Source organism: Suncus etruscus, chromosome 7 (genome assembly GCF_024139225.1).
Source record: "Suncus etruscus isolate mSunEtr1 chromosome 7, mSunEtr1.pri.cur, whole genome shotgun sequence".
NCBI lineage: Eukaryota > Metazoa > Chordata > Mammalia > Eulipotyphla > Soricidae > Suncus > Suncus etruscus.
The window spans coordinates 83,686,166-83,709,249 of NC_064854.1; the positions used below are offsets into that span (position 1 = coordinate 83,686,166).

General features: G+C 42.2%; 2 protein-coding genes across 2 annotated transcripts in view; one reads left to right on the forward strand and one right to left on the reverse strand.

Annotated features, from left to right (window-relative positions):
* CILK1 (ciliogenesis associated kinase 1) overlaps window positions 1–11,920 on the forward strand; it is a 66,772-nt gene extending 54,852 nt beyond the window's left edge. The window contains exons 10-14 of the mRNA XM_049777014.1: window positions 1,306–1,496; window positions 1,605–1,753; window positions 4,476–4,604; window positions 7,422–7,544; window positions 11,308–11,920. Coding sequence (XP_049632971.1) covers window positions 1,306–1,496; window positions 1,605–1,753; window positions 4,476–4,604; window positions 7,422–7,544; window positions 11,308–11,462 — 747 coding nt within the window. The 3' untranslated portion in view covers window positions 11,463–11,920. The remainder of the gene's footprint in view (window positions 1–1,305; window positions 1,497–1,604; window positions 1,754–4,475; window positions 4,605–7,421; window positions 7,545–11,307) is intronic.
* FBXO9 (F-box protein 9) overlaps window positions 1–23,084 on the reverse strand; it is a 505,156-nt gene that overhangs the window by 128,282 nt on the left and 353,790 nt on the right. The gene's annotated exons all lie outside the window — the stretch shown is intronic.

The following is a 23,084-nucleotide window of genomic DNA, read 5'->3' on the forward strand; positions in this document are numbered from 1 at the left end:
TAGAGTGGTTTCTTTTCTGCATATAAGGTCTGATGATGCCAGATTTCTCTTGCAGCATTACAGAACTATGAAAAGAACCTGGGAACCTTAAAGGTTCTGTTCTATTTCATATTCTAGCTCTGGCTATTAAGAATGTTGCCTCTGGCCTGGAGTGATAGTACAGTGGGTAGGGTGCTTGCCTTGCATGTGGCTGACCCAGGTTTGATTCCCAACATCCAAATAGCCCCCAGTCTCTGCCAGGATTGAGCACAGAACCAGGAGTAAGTCCTGAACACTACCAGGTGTGGCCCAAACACTGGAAAATTTTATTTTTATTTATTTTGTGTGTGTGTGTGTGTGTGTGTGTGTGTGGATTTTGGGTCACACCCGGCAGTGCTCAGGGGTTATTCTTGGCTCCAGGCTCAGTAATTGCTCCTGGCAGGCACGGGGGACCACATGGGACGCCAGGATTCGAACCGATGACCTTCTGCATGAAAGGCAAATGTCTTACCTCCATGCTATCTCTCTGGCCCCGAAAATTTTATTTTTTTCAAGGATTTCTCACATTCTAACACAGAACCAGGAGTAAGTCCTTAACACTACTAGGTATGGCCCAAACACTGGAAAAATTTATCTTTTTTCAAAGATTTCTCATATGCTAAGAAAATTGTTGGATTCATCTCTGCAAAAGCTTACATGATTACATGACTATGAAAAGAGACTTGAGACTCAGGACTGGAGAGATAGTATAGAAGGAAGGCACTTGCCTTATACATGGCCATTCTGGGCTTGATCCCAGAATTATATATGGTTGACTGAGCACAAAACCAGAGGTAAGTTCTGAGCACTGCTAGGCATGGCCTCAAAATTAAAGAGAGGAATGAGAAAGAGAGGGAAAAAGAGTGAGAGATGGAGTTCACTCAGCCATTGGCTGTGTGGGGGGGGATATTTTTGGGGGTGTGTTCTGGGGATTGCACTTGGCAGTCTCATTCTAGAACCCAAAATACCCAATGTATTGATCACTCTAACCCCAAAATAATGACAGAGAATACCAGGAATCAAACCTGGAGTTAATACCACCTCTGTGACCTGGTGTGCTCATTAGATGAATGAAAGCAACACAGTGTGTGCAGGATTGGTGAACAGTGGAGTAGGGAATCTTCTTGCCACCTGTGCCCTTGCAAGCAAGTAGAGCAAACTAGGGTATGATAATTCCTCACTTCTCCCTTTTTATAGCAAAGAAAGTTCATAATGGTTATTATTTGAGGGTGACCCCTGTTTATATCATGTATTTCTCCCAAAGTACTCCTCTCTTTATACACACAGAAAATACTAACTGGCCTGGAGCATAAAAATGGTGAGATCAAGCCAAAGAGCAGGAGACGTTGGGGTCTTGTGTCCCGATCAACCAAGGATTCTGATGATTGGGCTGACTTGGATGACTCAGATTTTAGTCCATCATTTACCAGGATTGACCTGAAAAACAAAAAAAGACAGACTGATGAGAGACTCTGCAGGCAAGTGTATGGCTTCTCTTCATTATGGACTGAGTTGGTGACCCATGACATCCTTAGAGATCACATACCCTTAATCCTCTTCTCCCTCTTCCACATACTCTCTCTCAGATTGGAAAGTACTCTGGACCTGAAGCCCTCTGATCCCGTGGGCACAGGAAATAGTGCCCCATCCCAGACTTCATATCAGAGGCGAGACACACCGACCATGAGTTCAGCAGCGAAGCAGCATTACTTGAAGCAGTCCCGATATTTACCTGGTAAATGAGCTACTTACCTTGACCATGATCACTGATAAAAAGTTGTTTCCCTCTGTTTCCACAGAGATTGTGTTTTAAAAAGCAAGTGCCAGGACTGTAGAAGAGGGAATCTTTTTAGAAATTGAGCATGCAGGGCCCGGAGAGATAGCACAGCGGCGTTTGCCTTGCAAGCAGCCGATCCAGGACCAAAGGTGGTTGGTTCGAATCCCGGTATCCCATATGGTCCCCCGTGCCTGCCAGGAGCTATTTCTGAGCAGACAGCCAGGAGTAACCCCTGAGCACCGCTAGGTGTGGCCCAAAAACCAAAAAAAAAAAAAAAAAAGAAATTGAGCATGCATAATAGAAATGTCTGCTTTGCTCCCAAGTTTTCCATTTAGTCTTACATAGTTATCTAAGATAAGATAGGCAGCAGAAGAATGCAGATCTCACCTTTGTCAGTTAAGAGCCAAGCTTTACTGTGAGGTCTCTGCCATACCCGATTCAAGAGATGGATGTTTCAATAGGTTCCTGAAAACCAGAGTAGGAACTAAGGCACACATCTGGCAATGCCCATGGTTTAGGTACAAACTGCCCCAGCCTCTCTCCAGAATCTCAAGTGAATAGCCTTACCCTCCTGCTAAGGCTAATCATTCATGGACTTACTAAGTAATAAGTGTTGAGAATCTGCTGTGTTCTAGGCACAGGGAATATGTTGTGATGAACATAATGGCATATTAGAGGTTAGGGGACAGGAAAAGATAATACACTGGTCAAAGCACTTGACTTGCACGTGGCTGACCTAAATTTGATCCTCAGCAGTATGTATGGCTCCCTGAGTCCTGCTGGGGCCCTGGGATTATGTCACAGAATATGTGATGTGGTAGCAAGACAGAACTTTCACCCCCACACATCATAGATTCCATTGCGGGGAGAAATAGATGAGCCATTTATTACCTAAGTGGTGGTAATTGAGGCTGAGGGTAGGAGGCTCTGCTTTAGATCCTCAGGAAAGGTCTCTCAGTGTGAGCTGGCCCTAGTGAAGGGATGAACTGAGGAGCAAGTCTACTAAGCAGAAGAAATGCTAAACATAGGGGCCTAGAGGCAGGAAAGGCCTTGACTTGTCAGAGGAAGAGCAGAGAAGCCAGGGCTTTGTAAGAAATTGGAATTTACTTAATTTAATTGGGGGATCAGATGTTGCAGATGTGCTCAGGACACTTTCCTGGTGGTGTGGGTCTGACAGTTGGGTACTTACACTGGCGCCTTGGGAAGTGAGCATGTGTGTACTGGTAGAAGCTGAGGGCCTTTGTAGTCCCAAGGATAGAGGATGGAGCTTTGTACTTACTAGGACCTATGTGCCCCGCTCCTTTGAATGCTTTTCCAACATACAAGTTGGATTTTATTTTTTTTTAATTTTTGTTATTTTATTTTATTTTTGGCTTTTGGGTCACACCTGGCAGTGCTCAGGGGTTATTCCTGGCTCTACACTCAGAAATCGCTCATGGCAGACTCTGGGGACCATATGGGATGCCGGATTCAAACTACTGTCCTTCTGCAAGCAAGGCAAATACCCTTCCTTCCTTCTATCTCTCTGGCCCCTACAAATTGGATTTTAGATAATAAGCAATGGGTAGCTCTTATAGGATCTTAACTAGAGGAATGTTGGGGTTTTATCTTCATCTGTGTTCTGAGAGGTTTAAGGCCAGTGGGCCACAAAGCTGTCCAGGCAAGGGCTGGGGCCAGGGATGGGTATGGGAATGACTATCCCTACTGAAGTCCTTGTTCTTTGATGAGGAATGATACTAAATATCCCATGCTGGATATTGTGATCTAAGATTGGTCTGATGTTTTGCAGTATGACCAGGAGTAAAAAAGACAAAGTACCAACTATGAGGCAACAGGGGGCATCTGCAGTGGAGCCAGTGGCTGAGGCTTACCCTGCAATGGCAGGGAGAGTTCAGGAGATAGTTCCAGGGTAGAGTGCATGCCTTGTAGGTGCAAGTCCCCAAAGTTTGATCCCTGCCAACACATGGCTTCCAGATCTCTACTGGAGAGGCCTCATCCCTAAGAAATGGATTGGGGAGCTGGAAATAAATTGGAGAGTTCTTTCTTTGCGACTCTAAGGAAAGACCAATGTAGTCCTCCTGTTCTGAACAGTAGCTGTTCCACCTGCTTCTTCAAGAAGATTGTGTAATCCTCAGGGAAAGTGGTTTACTTTGAACTTGAGGTGATGAGGTTGACTTTATAGTTGTGTTGGGGTGGCAGAGTGTAGCAGGAAGGCAGTGGTGTGTAAGGAGGTACCATAAGAAGAGCCTGGAGCACTGAAGTCTTCACAGCACCCAAGGGGTCAAAACATAGATCAATGGACAGATCTGTTAGGAATCCACCAGGGAAAATATTCTAGACTCAAAGAACATCTGGCCCAAGTGGCGTTGCTATGATCATCAGTTTGGAAGTGGGAGAGTTCAGGGAGGAGTTAGAGTTTGAGGACTGAAGTTTGGTGGGGCCTGAAAACTTATCCCAGGAACACTCTTGGCAATGTTCAGGGTACCATATATGGTGGCAGGGACCAAACCAGGTATACTGCTCTTAAGGTGAATGACTTACTTGCTGTGCTCTCTCTCTGGCCTCTTCTATAAGTTTTTGGTTCAAAGTGTGTTCTCTATGAATTTTATCTCTGAAACATGAGAAATCATCTCTTAAACATGATTTTTTTTTCACTTTAAAATAATTTCCTCCCTATTAGGAATAAATATAAGAAATGGCATACTTCCAAATCCAGGCAAGGATTTTATTCCATCTAATCCATGGTCTAGTTCTGGGTTGTCTGGAAAATCTTCAGGGACAGTGTCGGTCATCAGCAAAATTAATTCAGGTGAGTAATTGTGCCTAGATGACAAAGGAGTTTCCTTTATAGAGCTGGTGAGGGTGGCCAGATGTGGTGATGAGGATACCAGCTGTAGTACCACAGGATCTTACCAACGTGGGGGCCACAAAGATAGCTCGAGGCACAAGATTATGTGCATTGCAAGCTAGAGACCTGAGTTCAATCCCTGTTACCATTTGAACCCCTTAACACTGCTGGGACTGGCCTCAAGGCATAAAGAAAATTTTGGGGCTTCTTCCACGCTGTGCTCCTTTCTCTCTCGGCAGCAGACCATGTGGATAAGCCAGCTCCACAGGACCTGATCTCAAGAGTGGCCAGAGTATTGACTAGTGTTTTCCCTTGCTCCAGGGAAAATACAAATAAATCAGGGTCTGATACTCTGAGCAGTCCAGAAGACCAGCAATCTTCAACCCCAGGGCTTCAAACCTCTCAGACTTATAAGGTGGACAGTTTAAATACCTCTCTTCTTGATTCTCTTTAATAGATGAAACCATTCCTTCATCCTCTTCAGTGACCATCCCAGTTTTGGGAAACTGGCTCCTCACACAAAGCAGTGCCTCTCTGCACAGCATCAGCACTCAGTGATCCTGCTCAGTATCTCTGCCTGCATTCATTGTCCATCCATTTTCTTTGAGTAATATCAAAGTATGAATTATAATGATCAATTGTCAATTGATAATTGACGATTGATTGGGGTGCTCAGGAGCTGATCTGGGCTCAGTGCTTGCTACCAGAGATGCTCAGAATTGAACCTTTGGTTTCCCGAATGAAAAGTGTGCCATTTGTCCAAGCTATCTTTCCAGCCTCTCATTTAAATTTCTATATGTATTTACATATATTAACCAAATTTATAGTTACATGTCTATAACCTTATATCTATGAATATGACCTTGGTCTATATAATATATATCAGTTTATATATATATATATATATATATATATATATATATATATATATATATATATATTGTGTGTGTGTTGTTGTTATTTTTGGGTCACATCCAGCAGTGCTCAGGGTTTACTCCTGGCTCTATGCTCAGAAATTGCTCCTGGCAGGCTTGGGGGACCATATGGGATGCCGAGATTTGAACCACCGTCCTTCTGTGTTTAAGGCAAACGCTCTACAGCTGTGCTATCTCTCTGTTCCCGTCAGTTTATATTTTAAAATACACAGTGCATATAACTATATGATACCCTGCTCAACAACAACATATCAACAACATATGTATAAACCATTGGTTAAACATCCCTTCTCTTGATTATGGTTTAGACATGTAGCTGGTTTAGAAGAGTGTTGCTGTTGGAAAGAGTGTAGAAATGACCCATGGTTTTGTAACCTTTCATGTATGTGTGTGAGGTTTCTCTTGGCATCATATCAAGTCGTCAAGTACAAGGGTGTACTCATCTTCAACCTTACAGATGTGGCCAAATTGCTGTTTGGCTGGGTATGGATATGGTGCTTCATCCTTGATATCCCTTGGTACTGTCAAGTTTGTAAAATGTGCTCTAATGCTAATGCTAATGACGCTATGGCATCTTCCCCTGGATGAAACTTCAGTGCATATCCTATTGACTAATAAGATTTGGTTTCTTCACTGTATCTATTGACCATTTTTTTCCATTTTGTGTCTTACCTGTCCACTTTTTTTCATATATCTCACCAAAAATATTAAAATGTGTTCTGTACAACCAACACAATTGTGTTCTATACAACCAATACTACTCTTTACACATATTTGTCCCCACTCTGCCATAAGCAGTAATTAAGAATGGTCTGTCTGGTTAAGGCACAGAGCAATACCATACTCATTAACTCCTTTCCCAGTAGCTATGATTTCCATTTGTATAATAATCCCTAAAAGCATTCTTCCTTATTCCATAGACTCTTTTAAGCTTTACTTAAGGCTTTATTGCTTAATTATTCACTTTATTTTTAGTTTTTATTGCTTTTTAGTATCTTATTTTTTACTTATTACACTATTTACTTATGGCTTTACTTAAGGTTTGTTATGATAGATCTTCATGGCTCCTGTCTAGTATATAACTGTGGATTCGTAAGGTCTCCCTTCTAAGATGAGGGATCAGAGCTATAGCATTAGCTTTAAAGTACTCTCAATATATAAATGATATTAAAAAATCAAATATATGGCTGGAAAATGGTACAGCAGATAAGGCACTAGCCTTGCACGTGACCAACCTTGGTTGGATTCCCACCACTGCTTATGGTTATCCCAGCACAGAGCCAGGAATAAGCCCTTTACCTTTTCTTTAGTGTCCCCAAGCAAACAAAATTAAATCTAATGAATGCATTTTAATAATAGAATGTTCTTCTAATTATGGACTTCATGTACAAGTCTTTTTAATAGTAAAAATAAGGAGATGATCTGTGTGTTGATCAATAAAATTTTAAAATAAAAAATTAAAAGTTAAATCATTTATGACTTGGAATATTAACTGTTTTGTGTTATGGAAAGGGGAAACAAATTTTAGAATAACTTAAATCAATTATTCTGGAAAGAAAGAAACATCCACACTCCTATTTGTTTAGCACACCAGACCACTTCTTTATATGTGTCTTGGGGGGGAGTTGAGCCCTTAGGGGAGTAAGCCTGTCTTTTTTTCTCCTGGTATTTCTGAAGGTGGTGTGTGGTGTAATGTGCTGCTCAGAATGTGCTGGTTTTATCTGTTTTCATTCTCTCCCCCTCACCGTAATTACCTTTGGTTTTTGCCCCTATTCTCCTTAAATCTTATGTGGGTCACATATATGTATTTCTGTAGTAATAAGCTTTTTCTTTTGCCAATTAGTTGGTTCTGATTCTACATGTTCTAGTGGACTGACTGGAAACTACATTCCTTCCTTTCTGAAAAAAGAGATCAGTTCTGCTATGCAGAGGGTACACCTGGCACCCATTTCAGACCCTGCCCCTGGTAAGTACTTTTTCACATCTGTGATGAATTAATTGAACATATAATTAATTACAGAACATCTCAAGCATGCTGGAGGCTTAGCAGTTTTTAGTCTACAGAACTGAGCTTACCAGAGCAGGAAGATGAAGATTGATGGAAGGGGTTGGGAGAGATGGGGTATGGGACACACTGAGACAAGTAGTTCAGGGAAATGGACACTTTGGTCGAGAGTATAGTGTTCGAACATTTGTTATATACATTGACTCCTGTCATAAACAGTGCCTCATATAAAATTAAAAACATACAATTAAAAAATTAACTTTCAGGGGCTGGAAGAGATAGAACAGTTAGCAGCCACTTACCTTGTGGACAGCTGACCTAGGTTTGATCCCTGGCACTTTATATGATCTCCTGAACATCACCAGGAATGATTTCTGGGTACAGAGCCAGGAGTAAGTCCTGAGCATAGACAGGTATGGCCCCAAACACACACATATGTACAAAAGGAAAGAAAAAGAAAGGAAACAAAATGGAATCAAATGAAACTACCTGTCTTACGATGTAAATCAGTAGAAAAGTGTTGCAAGTCAGCCCCTGAAGAGGTTGACTGATGGAGGGATGGAGGATGAGGCCTTTCCCCTCCAGCTCGGAACATGCGTCTGCCACCCTGTCCAGCTGACGGTTAAACAGCTCGCAGACAGTCAGGCTTGTGGAAATATTAGCTTTATTCGGTGGACAAGACTGAAGTCCAAACAATATTGTCCTCAATTATTAAAGGAAAAACTAGTCAATAATAAAAGAGAGGCTATTTGCATAAGCGCATTACAGGAAAATGTAAAGAAAAACTTCTAACCTAAACACAGGGTGCCCTCCCTTAATAAAAATGAATGATAATAAGCTTTTGCAATCCTGACTCCACCTTTAGCCAAAGGCGGGTAATATTTCCATAATAACAACGTAATAAAGTGAAAATTAACATACTAGCCTTTTTTCAAAAATATAACATTTCTGCAAAATATACCATACACCTGTAACTTAAAATTTTTTCAATGCTGGGCCCGGAGAGATAGCACAGTGGCGTTTGCCTTGCAAGCAGCCGATCCAGGACCAAAGGTGGTTGGTTCGAATCCCAGTGTCCCATATGGTCCCCCGTGCCTGCCAGGAGCTATTTCTGAGCAGACAGCCAGGAGTAACCCCTGAGCAATGCTGGGTGTGGGCCAAAAACAAAAAACAAAAAAAAAAATTTTTTTTTCAATGCTTTCTGCCAAGCACTATTCTGGAACTTCTTTTTGTTTCTATACCTTTCAACTATTTTTGGGAACTTTTTGTTCCTATTAACCTTCCCTATACACAAGCACAAAAGCATAAATACAGAACATACATTTTGAAAACAGACTAATACATTAAAATACACAGTAAAACATTTTGTAATTGAAAATATTAACTATGGAAAACAATAAAACACATTTAATTTGCAAGAACCTGACTTAATCAAGAAAGTTAAATGCAGGCGGTATTTAAATTAGATAGTTCATTTGGGCTTTACTGTTATTTCTCCCCTTTTTTAACTAATTTTTTTACACCACTAACTAACTAAAACTTATCCTATCACCAACTATGTGTAAAATATGTGGCTACCTACTTAATCCCTTCACCTAAAAACCATTAGTTCAGACGCTGGTCTTCCACGCTGATGTCTCAACGTGGCTTTCTTCCATAGGGTTTCAACTGGGTTAACTTGAGAGATTTTATTCTCCTGATCTGGAGGGCAGGTCCCAGGCTTGCTGCAAAAAGCCGCTTCCACGCTGCTGTTTCCACGTAGCTTTACCGGAGCAGAGCCAAGCTGAGCCGAGTCAGGCCACACGCGTCGCCACTTCTGGCGTATCCATAGCTTTTTGCCGCTTATTTGCCACTTATCTGCCGCAGGACAGTCGTTCTGTGCTGATTGCAGCTGCCTTTTTCCCAGAAAGCACTTTGGAAGCCAGCTCCGCTGCCGCAGCTGCTGCAACGCAACTTGTCCGCAGCTTTTTCTGTAGGGCGCATCTGGATGTTAAGAGTTCAAAGTGGTTTAAATTAAAAGTCCAGTCCGAAATTTTCAAAGTTGAAATCCAAATTCAAGCTGTAAGTCGTATTCAGTAAATCAGTCCATTCTAAATACAGTCTTTTTTCTTGTCCATTTCCAATCTAGGCTTTCCACCAGTCTTTGAGGAGGCCAAGGTTTTTGTTTCTTGTAACAAAGGTTCAGTCCTGGGCCTGGGCCTGGGATGGGGGTGATACAAGCTTCCCATGTTTCAGTTGCCCTTCTGCCCCTGGAAGGGGTGTCGGCCATATTTGAAAATGGCTTCACGTGGTAGCCCAAGGTTTTGGGCTGACTGCAACTGAAAAGAGCCAAAATCAAACTCAAAAGCAGGTATTTCACCATGATTGCTGTTCTCTTGGGTCCAGAGTTCAGATCCATGTTCAGGGTGCCATTATGCTGCAAGTCAGCCCTTGATGGGGTTGACTGATGGAGGGATGGAGGATGAGGTCTTTCCCCTCCAGCTCGGAGCACGCGTCTGCCACCCTGTCCAGCTGACAGTTCTGAGGGGAAACGGAGGTAAACAGCTCGCAGACAGTCAGGCTTGTGGAAATATTAGCTTTATTCGGTGGACAAGACTGAAGTCCAAAGACTCAGCATAAGTTCCAGCCAAAAGCCTCTCGCCTTCCACATACCCTTGTTTTTATCCCCCAGAATCAGGTACCACCCAATGGTGGGATCAGGTACCAGCCTAGGGTGGAGGCAGAATGCCAGGTCACACCCTAGGGTAGGGCACAATCACCAATCAGGGTAGGGTCAGTAACATAATAATCCCCTAAAATATTTACATACAGAACAGAAAAGCATTTGCCTTATATGTGTGAGGCCTTAGTCTCAATTCTCATCACCAGCAAAAGTAACAGCCAAAAATGTCTCCCAGTTTTGATGGAGCTTGTTTTCTCTTCAGCCATGTGCAGAGAAGAAAACTAAAGCCAACTGGCCAGGAAGTTGAGAAAGTGGGGTTGGAGGGTGGGGTGCAGATTGTCCTCTTAGATAAGGTAGTCAAAAAAGACCTCTTTGCAAGAGAGACATTGATGAACAAGATATGAAAGGCACGAGTAAGCCTCGCTGTGTGGATGAAGTGGGATTCTAGGGTACCTAATCTTTGAGGCAGAAGTGTGGTGATCTTCAGGCTCACCTCGGTTATCACTAGATTGAGAGTCAGAAGCAAGGTAAAAGCAGGACAACCAACAGGAACCTTTGCAATGATCACAACAAGGAATGATGCTGACCAGAGGCCTGTGTGGTTGGAGTTGAGTTGGGTCAGCCTCTGGCTACCTTTGGAAGATGGAGCCAGTTGGTAAAGCTGCCAGATTACAAGTGAGTAGGATTTGAGAAAAAGGGGGTTGATAGGGCCAGGCAGATAGCATAGCAGAAATGGTGCTTGTCTGACACATGACTTATCCAGGCTCAATCCCTGTCTCCTGCATAGGCCACAGCATCACCAGGAGTAAGCCCTGAACACTGCCAGACATGACAAATAAAATAAAATAAACAAACAAATAAAAACACAAAGATTAGGCATGACCTCAGAATTTTGGCCTGACCACTCTAGAAGGAGGTTGCTCTTCACTGAGAAAGGGGAGACTGAGTAGGAACCCTTACTTCTTGGGTTTTCACTTTCTCACAGCACTGGTCCTAGCAGGCATTGATATTTGTTTTGTGTGAGTCCCCATCCATCAACTATATCCTTATCTTTCTTTACAGGCTATTCTTCCCTCAAGGCTGTGAGACCTAATCCTGGGAGACCCTTTTTCCACACCCAGCCTAGAAGCACTCCTGGGTTGATGCTACAACCTTCTGCTGCCCAAACGGTGCATGGTCGGACAGATTGGGTTTCCAAGTATGCATCTCGGCGATGACTGTCCTGAAGCTGTGCAGAGAATCCCAGGGCTCACTAGTGTTTCATCTGCAAAGAACTTTCTGAGGATATCAAAGCAAATAGACACTTTATTGTCATTTTTCTGAACTAAGACATTTCAATATTCTTTTTATGGATTTTTTAAAATATTGATTTGAATGCAATACCCTTTTTTGTACAAAATTATTTTGTTCTAAAACTGGCTCCCCATATTTTCTTAAATAGCAGCATTTTGTATATATTGATTATGTTTTAGCATTTTCTACAGCTAGCTTTGTAACAAAATTTTTAAAGATTAATTGATTTCCTTTGGGGTTCCAGATAATATTTTATACAGAATTAAAAAAAAACCAACATAATTTTGATGCAGTATTGCAACAGGGGTGCAATTTAAGGCTACATGATAAAAGGCTTTTTATTCAATGTATGTGGATATTGTAACATGGTTAGAATTTATTATTTTTTGAAGTACTTGTTTTGGATGTGACACAAAGGTACCACAGCCTTTTTGATCTGACAAGGTTGCTAGAAAAATATTTTCCTTTTCTTATATTTCTATTCTTGATTTGATTTCTTTGTTTTAAAAGTTCTAAAGTTCTAGGGTTGGAGCGATAGCACAACAGTAGGGTGTTTGCCTTGCATGCGGCTGACCCAGGACGGACCTGGGTTCAATCCCTGGCGTCCCAAATAGTTCCCCCAAGAAAGGAGCAATTTCTGAGCACATAGCCAGGAGTAACCCCTGAGCATCACTGGGTGTGGCCCAAAAACCTGAAAAAAGAAAGAAAAATAAATAAAAGTTATAAAATTATAAAAGTTCTCTTTGTTTTTCTTTTGTTCCCCAGATGAAAAAAAGTCTAAATAAAAGATTTGGGGAATTTTTACAAGACCTTTCGGATGTTTAGAACCATCTCATGAAGCCAGACTCTGTCATGCAATGCTCCCACATTAATTTTATTATATTTTTGAAAATGAGTGCTCACAAAGTGCTCACAAAGGAGAAAATTTTCAGGTTAAAAGAATTTTTGGCATGATCAAGTGAAACCTGTCAGTTACCTGGATACCTGTCGAGACCTTGAAAAAACTAAATTTCCAAACAGCAGCAGATATATATTTTATTATAATAACTGATGAAGTTTTATGTTAAGTTTAATTTTCCAGTCCTACCTAAGAATAGATGATTTTTTTTAACCAAATTTTCAGGGCAGTCTGGGGAACAGAAAGGATTTATGGCAGAGATTCTATCAGCTGTGACTATCTCAGAGGTCACCATTACCAGGATGTTGGTGTCCAACATGTGCCACACTTGACCCTTAGCCCTTGTGTACTTTCTTTCCACAGTAATAACTCTACTTTTTGAACAGAGATTGGTCTACTGGGGGAAAAAAAAAGGTTTAAGCAATTTTAAAAATGACAAAGCTAGTCTGGATACAGGAAAGGGCAAAAGTTTCACTCTTGTGTAACTCTGTAGAGCATGTTTGCCGCACAGACAGTTACCTTAAAACAGGGGTCTCAAACTCGCGGCCCGCGGGCCGTTTGCGGCCCTCTGTACAACGTTTTGTGGCCCGCGGCCGGCCTTCAAATATTGCAGTACTCGCAATTATTCGCTTACTGAATAATCGCAATAAAAATCGCATTAGTAAGAAAAATATCGCATTAAACATTTGCATACCCCGAGCAGTTCCATTCGGGGTATGCAAATGTTTAATGTGTTTTTTTTCTTACTAATGCGATTTTTTATTGCGAATATTAGGTAAGCGAAATCCCTTATGCGGCCCTGCCTCACCCCAACTTTGCCTCCTTCGGCCCCCAGGTAAATTGAGTTTGAGACTCCTGCCTTAAAAGCTACAGAGAAAATCACTGTCAATGAGCATGGGACAGTATCATCACATTCTTCCAGCACTCAAGCTACTGTTTTGCTTCCAGGTTTCAGGATAGAACAAGTTTATGTAAGTTGTATGCAATTATAGTTTCATAGATCAGTACATTGATATGGCTTGATCCAACGATTTGGTACTCTACAGCTTTAATGTATTAATAGTATATTGCAACCTCAACAAATGAACATAGGTCCCTAAGATCTTTAACTTGAAACTAGAGCCATTCAAAAATGTACTTGACCAATTACTTGAATTCCAGGAGCATGAAAAAGCACACAATGAATGTGAATTTGCTTGATTTTATTTTCCTGTTAGCAAACTGGCAGAACATAAATGTAGCACAACTTGAAGCTGATTTTATATCTGTATTATATATTCAACTCATCTAATATAACAGAAAAATGTGCTTTCAGAGTTGAATCCTTTATTTTGAGGCTAATCATATTTCTTTTCCCTTTTTGTGTTATGTATATAAAATTAGGTTTATTTGAAATATTTCCACCATCCTGATTTTAAGCTGACTTAAATTGTAAATACCCTTTAAATAAATAGATTGTGAATGCCTTTTCTTGGCATTCTAGCTTATCTCCAGGTCATTATTAACTGATGATTGCACATTATAAGTTTTTTCCTAATACTTTAATAGGTCCCGAATTCAGAAAATTTTTTTTTCATTTCACTTTTTTCATTTTTCATTTTCATTTCTTTTTTTTTATTTTCTCTAGAAAAAATTGCTCTTTCTTATAGAAAAATTGTGATGCTGTTAAACAATTGAGAAAACTAGAAGGCTGAAAACACAATGTTGATTTTAATGAATTAGTAAGATTCCATCAAGTACTCCTTCCCCTGAAATAGGCAAAAGACAAATTATATATATATAGTGCATGACAGAGGGGAATAATGACAATTTTTTATTAAGTAAAAGTAACATTTTACCTTGCATATATATTTTTGAAACTTCAAAATGAAAATGTACTACAAGACTCCAGTAGTAATGATGCATTGAACTGTACATCTCCATCACTATACCTCATTTCCAGTCCCAAACCTTTCCAGGAAAGTGAGTGTTGGCTTTCATTCAGCACCCAAAGTTTAGAGACCATGGTTTGTTGAGGAGTATATATGTGCACAGAAAAAGCTGCTTGGGCACAAAAGCAAAACTGTTCTGTAATTGCTTATTTTTACAGTAAAGTTCCATTAATGGCTAATCCCTCACCCAGTTTGTGTTGGATAGAATTTAGCAGGAAGAAAATTGATGTTCAGTTTTTTAGATACCTCTTTGGCCTAAACTTGCAGTGGTTGGCAACCTGCAGCTTGTGGCTCTTTACACTTTCAGTTTGGCTTTTCTGTGTGCCGGGCGGCCACTCCAGGAATCAGGACTCTGCTCCTAGCCTCTGTCAGTGCGCACCCTGTGTGGCTCTCAAAATAAATTTCAATCGTGGTTTTGGTGAGATTTGGCTCAGTTGAAAAAAAAGGTTGCTGACCACGGCCTTAAGGACTGTAATACCTTAAAAAAAATGATGCTGTTATTTCCCAGAGTTATCTATCAAAGCTTGTGAATGAGAGAGAGAGAGAGAGAGAGAGAGAGAGAGAGAGAGAGAGAGAGAGAGAGAGAGAGAGAGAGAGAGAGAGAGAGAGAGGAGAGAATATAACCAAGGCAATATGTTGTCATAAAAATACATACTTTTTAAAATCACAAATAGTGGTATGATTGGAGTTCATGGGCACCATGCTTTCTTGTGAAATAGCATTTTCCTACTATCATTGCCATTGTTTTGTGCCATTTAAGAGAAAGAATATAGGCTGTCTATTTTAGCTCAGTTATGACCAAAATCAATGTTTATTTGTACAAAGATGTTTGACATAATGCATATTTTATATCACTTAAAGCATACTATAGCAACTTATTTGCTATATCTGATCAACTTTAGATTTAGTATTACTATTTCCAACCAAAGTACTGTATTTTATATAATTTATTAGAAGGACTTTCTCTGGGGAACTATTAAAATGACAACTGGATGTAGATATCACAGTAATATCTGTTTATTTTTATTTGTTTTTGTTCTGGGTCTATATCCAGTGATGCTTAGCGTCAACTCCTGATTCTGCACTTAGGATTTATTTCTGGCATTAATAGAGGGGGACCATATGGAATACTGGGGATTGAACTAAGTCCAGCTGCATGCAAGACAAGAGCCCTACTAATGTACTATCTCTCTGGCTCCTATTATCAGTTTCTTAGAGACACTGAATTTAAAACACCTTGAACTTATTTTTATTTGTTTTTTTTGTGTTTTGTTTTTCTTTTTGGGTCATAGTCTGTAGTATATGAAAAAGTTTCCATAGGATTATTCTTGGAATTGTTGTATATAAAAATATTTCCTTAGGATTGTTCTGTGACTATTGCCCCACCTAGACCTTCCAGGTGAGGGCGCTGTGGAGTTGGCAATAAATAGCTTGATGGACAGGGGCTCTAGAGGGGTCCTTTTGCGAAAGCTGTTTGCAGGCTGCAAGAGGATTCTTTAGCTCTCGCTCTCTCTTTGCCCAATCTTTTACACCCTATCCTTTTTGTCTGTGTGGATTACTATTTGCTGCAGATAAATATTACCAAGGTCTCCCCCCAAAAGGGGACAAAGGGATGGGAAGTAATTTCTCATTCTTGGGACTGTTCTTGGATTCACAAATACCCAACAAAGGATTTAACAGCACAAATACAGTCCAGCTGCATGCAAGACAAGAGTCCTACTAATGTACAACCTCTCTGGCTCCTATTATCAGTTTTTTTTTTTGTTTGTTTGTTTTTTGTTTTTGGGTCACACCCGGCAGTGCTCAGGGGTTACTCCTGGCTGTCTGCTCGGAAATAGCTCCTGGCAGGCACGGGGGACCATATGGGACACCGGGATTCGAACCAACCACCTTTGGTCCTGGATCGGCTGCTTGCAAGGCAAACGCCACTGTGCTATCTCTCCGGGCCCCTATTATCAGTTTCTTAAAGACACTGAATTTAAAACACCTTGAACTTATTTCTTGTTTTTTGTTTGTTTTGTTTTTGGGTTATACTCAGCAGTACCAGGTGTTCCTCCTGGCTTTGCGCTCAGAAATTGTTCCTGGCAGGCATGGAGGACCATATGGGATGCCGGAATTCGAACCACCGTCCGTCCTGGATCCGTTGTGTGCAAGGCAAACGCCCTATTGCTATGCTATCTCTCCAGCCCTTGAACATTTTTCTGATGTGAGATCGCTAAGCAATTTAATCTCCTGATCTTGATTACCAGCTAGTAATTGAGGCAAAGCCAAAATTTATCAAAATGAGAGGACAGAAAACCACTTATGCAAGCCCCTTCTAAAATAAAACATTGATTTCTGATTAGTTTCTTTTAATGTAATTTTTAAAATAAAAGAATATTAAGTTAAGAAAAATTCTCCTGGGGCCGGAGAGATAGCATGGAGGTAAGGCGTTTGCCTTTCATGCAGGAGGTCATCGGTTCGAATCCTGGCATTCCATATGGTCCCCCGTGCCTGCCAGGAGCAATTTCTGAGCATGGAGTCAGGAGTTACCCCTGAGCACTGCCGGGTGTGACCCAAAAATCACACACACAAAAAGGGAATAAATAAATAAAAATAAAAATTCTCCTGTTCGGGGCCGGAGAGATGGCATGGAGGTAAGGCGTTTACCTTTCATGCAGAAGGTCATCGGTTCGAATCCCGGCGTCCCATATGGTCCCCCGTGCCTGCCAGGAGCAGTTTCTGAGCACAGAGCCAGGAAAAACCCCTGAGCACAGCCGGGTGTGACCCAAAAATCACACACACACAAAAAAAATTCTCCTGTTCAAAATAAAGTTACAGTTTATAAAACTAGAATGCTTACTTTTTTTCTTTCTTATTTTAGGGAGCTTGAGGGGTTCATACCTTGCAGTCATATATAGAACATGTGCACTAGCCCTTTGAGTTGTCTCTCAGCTCTAGTTTGAATGTGTTTTGTTGTTTTTGATTTGTTTGGGGGGGCCACACCTGGTGACGCTCAGGGGTTACTCATGGCTATGCACTCAGAAATCGCTCCTGGCTCAGGGGACCATATGTGACGCCAGGGATCAGATCTGTCCTGGGTCAGCTGCGTGCAAGGCAAACATCTTACTTACCACTGTGCTATCGCTCCGGCCCCATATTTTGAATGTGTTGATTTTACTTTTGTATTTTTTTTTCCATCAAAAGTTAACATTATGGGTTAGAGATATAAATTCAGGCTCAAAAACAAAAAATAAGACATAAGATTCAGGTTGGAAAAATCCTCTGAGCACCATAGAGGTGGCCCAAAACATAAAAATCTAATAGCAACAGATAATAACGTGACTTAGAATGTTGATGTCTTACAATTTCTTTTTTTTATATTTTTATTTATTTAAACATCTTGATTAGAAATATGATTGTGATTAGGTTTCAGTCATGTAAAGAACAACCCCCATCTCCAGTGCAACATTCCCACACCAATGTCCCAAATCTCCCTCCATCCCACCCCCCCCCACCTGTACTCTAGACAGGTTTTCCAGTTCCCTCATTCATTCTTTTTTTTAAATATATTTTTTAAGTAACATGATCATATTTGGGTTACAGTCATAACCAGAACATCCCCCTTCACCAGTGTAACATTACCCCCTTCCCCCTTCCCATCCCTCACCTGTATTCAAGACAGGCATTCTACTACAATTGTTTTTAAGTTCAGTAAGTTGTAATTTTTTTTCCTTAAAGAATAAAAGTAAAAAAAAGTAATGGTGTGATAGTAGCAATTGCCGTTGTTTGCGTAGGTCCAGAAAAATGGGGAAAATGGAAAAAAATCCTTGACCTGATTACTAAAAAGGCCTCACCTCAGTTTATTGGCATAAGATAGACTCTGGGTTCCAGGCAAACCAGTCCATCCAACTCCAGTCATTCTCAAGGTCCCGGTGAAACTTTTTCACACGTTAGCTGTTGTTGGTATCAGATTCTTATATTTAAAGACTCTGGATTTTGTGCATTTCTTTCATCAATGTCAGGCTGATGTGGAGCATCCTCTAGTTTCAGCATACCATTAAATGTGGAGGAATCTGCCCTGCATGCAGACTGTTGCTGAGTCGCCTGGGTGTTGGGAGCACTCTTTGGAGTAAGTTACTGCCAAAGCAGTGGTAGGTCCTCCCTGGTAGAGGCTTGGATCCTGGGAATGTTAAAGACAATTGTGGTTGTTTCCATAGATGGTATCCATTGTTCAGGTGTGTATGGGCGATGCCCATTCTTCTGAGGCCTGAGCCAAATCATTATGCCAATGTTCAGGGTAAAAGTTCTAATTACATTACCAAATTTGTGTTCCCATCTCTATTAGATAAGAACTTGTTTGCATATGTATTATTTCCCCATTTTAATGTGCCTATGCAAAAGAGAAGCAATGCCACAAGATATTGTTGATGCATCTGGGGGCTGACAAATAAAGTCCAACATTCCCTGTAACTTGGTACAAACATAAAATCTATACAGAGATACTCTTCTACCAGTATTGCTTATAAAACAAATCTCAAAGGGGGGAAATAAAACAATCAAATAACAAATCCAGTGGGCAAAATTGTCACTATATGAGGATATTTGAAAAGAGTTATAGATGTTAAGGGAATACATCTGAGATATACAAAGGAGATACACGTGACCCTTTTATGTTTTAGAAGTAGTCAAGGGGGAGGGTGGTGTTTCCAAGACACCACATTGGTCCGTGATTGGACAATGAAGAGAGCATGGAGCTATGTCCTCCCCTTGTTGCCTGCTGAAGCTTCCGACTCCCTGAGAGGCTTTTGCTTCCTAATTGCTGGAAGTTGAGAGTTCAACAGTCCCCTCCCAGCCCCTTGCCTGAACAAGGAAACCTGGGGTTTTTTTAAATTGCACCTCACTGGAACCCACTTGCTGGGACACTGAGCAGGTGTCCAGGAATAACCCTGGGACAGCGAGGAAGGAGAGAGAAGGCTGTGGGGGGGCGACCCAGGCTGCATCTTCACCTTATCTTGGCCAAAAAGCCTACAGCATGAAACCTTGCCGTGATGCATTGCCTGCTGAAGCTTCAGACTCCAGCCCAAAATTTACTGTGAAAGATATGTAATCCACCTTGGCCAAAAAACAAAAACAAATCATTAATACCGAAAATGGCAAACCCTGGAGTACTGGAGGAAGGAGGTAGGGGGGTGCTGGGGTGACCCATGTCCCGCACCCCCTTCCTAGGCCTGGTTAAAGCAGCCTTTGGCTTGGCGGAGGGCTGCCAGACGCCATGCTGGCAGGACCTCCCAGCTCAGCTCCCATCTTACAATTTCTTAATGCTTAACACACTATCACTTTGTAAATTTGGAAGTATATACTTAGAGCAATGATAAGAACAGTTATCACAGGAAGTGAAAGATTTTTGTGAAGAGTGGTTTGGGGCCACACCAAGTAGCTCTCAGGTTACTCCTGGCTCTACGTTCAGAAATTACTTCTGGCAGGCTTAGTGTACCTTATGTGTGTAATATAAAGTTGTCGTGATAAAGTACACTGTACCCTCTAGAATAATAAGAAATAGGACTGAAGAGTTAATACAGGATTAAAGCACTTGCCTTGCATACTGTCTGAGTTTGTCCCCCAGTCCTGCATATGCCCCCCTGAGTCTCCTGAGAGTAATCTCTGAACACAGATTAAGGAGCACCACCAGGTCTGTCTAGCCCACAATCTAATAATAAATAACTAAAATAATAAAACTCTTGATGTTGCTAAGACTATTTTTACCTGCTAAAAGGGTTGAAGGCTGAGGGAATTCAAGAAAGGCCTTTGAAAATACATCAAGTACAAGTTCAGACAATATGAGCAAGGTTGTCCAGCGTAAGAACACCTCCTAAAGTCTCTGAGAACAGAATGACTCAGGGTTTTTTTCTTTTAATAATATCTTTATATGAGCACCATGATTACAAACATGCTTGTAGTTCATGTTTTCAGTCATAAAAACAACACCCCCTTTCACCAGTGCAACATTTCCAACACCAATACCCCCCATCTCAGGGGCTTCTAAGGAGTTAAATGACCAAGAACTTATAGCCAGACTAGAGAAACTATTATAACAGGCCCTTTTTCTTAACCTTCTTTCACTTGCCTAATAATACCCTTTTGACACCTGATCTTAGATTTTCTTTTAGCTAAAGGAGATAGGGTGATATTATTTTTAACAAAGTAGGTTGGGCAAATGAAACTTCTGATTATAGATAAATTTTGTGAAAAACCGGTGGAAAGAGAAAAGTATGTAATCTGAATGTGTTGTAGTGAGGAGGAGGGAAAGCATTCTAGGCTTTTTCTCTTCCTCTTCCTACTCTCTTCTATATAATTTACCATCCACATCTGTGGGATTACATCCTGCTTTAACCAAAACAAAGACCTTCCCCAGTTCCCAGTGTCTGTCCTCTTTCATCTACTGCCCCCCTTTTTCTTCAGAAACTGGAATTTTATTTAAAAAAAAAATAACCAGGCATATTTTTCTTATACCCATAAAATATAATTTTTGCAAGTATAGAAGAAATGTGTCCTAAATTATACAGGATGTTAATACAGTTCAATGCAACTTGGTACTTTCCTCCCCCCTCCAAGAAAAGAAAGAGAACCCAAAAAATAAGATATAACTGTATTTATATATAATATATAGACAAACCAAATATGAAAAAAATCATTTCCTCTTACCTCCAGAGACACTCAGAAAGACATTATGTTGGGTTTGTAAACTGTGTGGCCTAAGGGCTCCCCCCTTCCACACCACCCCTTCCTTCTCAGGCCCCATGTTGAACGGGATCTCCGTTCCCACCCCAACCCCATCACCTTCCTGAGAACTCCCCTTCACTGCCAAACACGGTGAAGTGATCTGTGCACCCCCTCCCCAACAACAAGCTGGACAAGTTCAGGGAAACCCTTTACTGGAGGGAGAACAAGTGCCCGCTGAGCAGTCAGAACATGCTTTTGCGGGGCTGTGTGAGGCGGACACACGGAGTGGCGCTTCGGACTGGTCATCTTCGCTGGCCCTGATACGAAGTTGATGCTTCTACCCCCTTTTATATGTAAAAGACCCACTTAGACTGGATTAGCCAAGACAGGTGCTTTGGCACAGTTGCACTCCCCTGCCCGGTTTTAAACTGATTGTAAATTGTGAGCTGGAAAATCAAGAGGTTGGTTTTGGTCAGCTGGGGACCAAGAGGTTGGAAGCGAAGCCCCCTCCTCGCCATGTTTTTCTCCTTTATGCTTGGTTTGGATTATTGTTAATTTAACGCGGCGACCCTGATTGAAACCCATTCTCCCAAGGCTGGATTACACACATCTAAGGTCTGCCCTCTCCATATTTAAGTCATAAATTATGTTACTCCGGTTCCCTTTTCACAGCTCTCTTCAGTTGCTCACCCTCTCCACCCCACCCCAGCACACACCCCATCCCAGTTTATTCTCTATTTTCTTAGCAGAAAAGTCTGAAAATAAAATCGGATCATGCTTGTTCATGATGCAATTTCAATGTGATTGGCTTTTCTTACTAGTGCTTTTCATGAGAGAGAATAATCATTTCTATATAGTTAAAAAAAAAAAGCTCAAAAGGAAGGCAGACTGCCACGTGCAGCGCCTCATTTGGATGTGTCTGGAGTCTTGGAAGCTTGACTACCCTACGTTCTCCTACAATGGACCTTGAGAGCTTGTTTGGAGGTTCTAGCAGGGGAGCGCAGCTACTCGTATACCCTCGACCGAAGATCGGTCCGTCTCTATTCGGGGAAGGCCGTCCTCTTCGACCGAGCGCGCAGCTTCGGGAGGGACGCACATGGAGCGGTGAGGGAGGAAGGGGACACCCGCCTAGCCAGCCAGATCAGCCGAATCAACCCTGGCGATCAATGGGGTGACAGATGTCGCAGCCAGATCGCCCTCACATCCGACAGCCACTGCGGCCCTGTAGGTATATGAAGCCCAGAAAGAGTTCCACTTTTCGCATAGGTCGATTTAATTGAATGGCAATGGGTCTCTACCAGCGGTTATCCGTCTCAAAGAAATCCTTATTAACTCTAATGCTCTAAGTGCTGAAGTTGGTGTCGATATGGATCTAAATGTGACCCATTTTCGGTTTACCCAGAATACCTAGCAGCGAGGGGTATGCTAAATAACGACGGTCCGATTGGTGGATTCTCCAGGAGCCCCGCCCCGTGGGCGTCTCCTTTTCCTTCCTCGCCCAAGGCCCGCGCGCTGGGTGCCGTGGCTGGGAGGACCGGAGCCTTCTGCAGGTGGGTGTCCCCAGGTGTCCCTGCAGCCTCGCTTTCCCCTCTGCTCCCTGAGCTCGGGGTGCCTCTTGGCCGCCGCCCCCCACCCCACAGCGGGCCCTTCCTCGCTCCGGGTCGCGGCTCTCGCTGTTCCCGGGGAGCTTTCTCGTGAAGCCCCGCGGGGTCCGCGTTGCGCGCAGGCGGCGGAGGCTCGCCCGGTTCTCCGTCGTGCCCGCTGCGGGCTGCGGGCTGCGGGCGCCTCCGTGAAGGCCGCCTGCTCGTCGGCTACGCGCGGCCTGGGCGCGTTCATCCGCACCGGGGACCGCCTCGCGGCCGCTCATTCGTTCGAACGGACGGATGCTCCCGGACGTGCCGGCGAGCTCGGATTCTCAAGATCTTGCCAGGTTCAGGTTCAGAATGGTTCGAGTCTGTGACGAACCGGTGCCGATGGCCTCGATGTGGACGGTCCGGGCTGAAAACCTAAGTCGC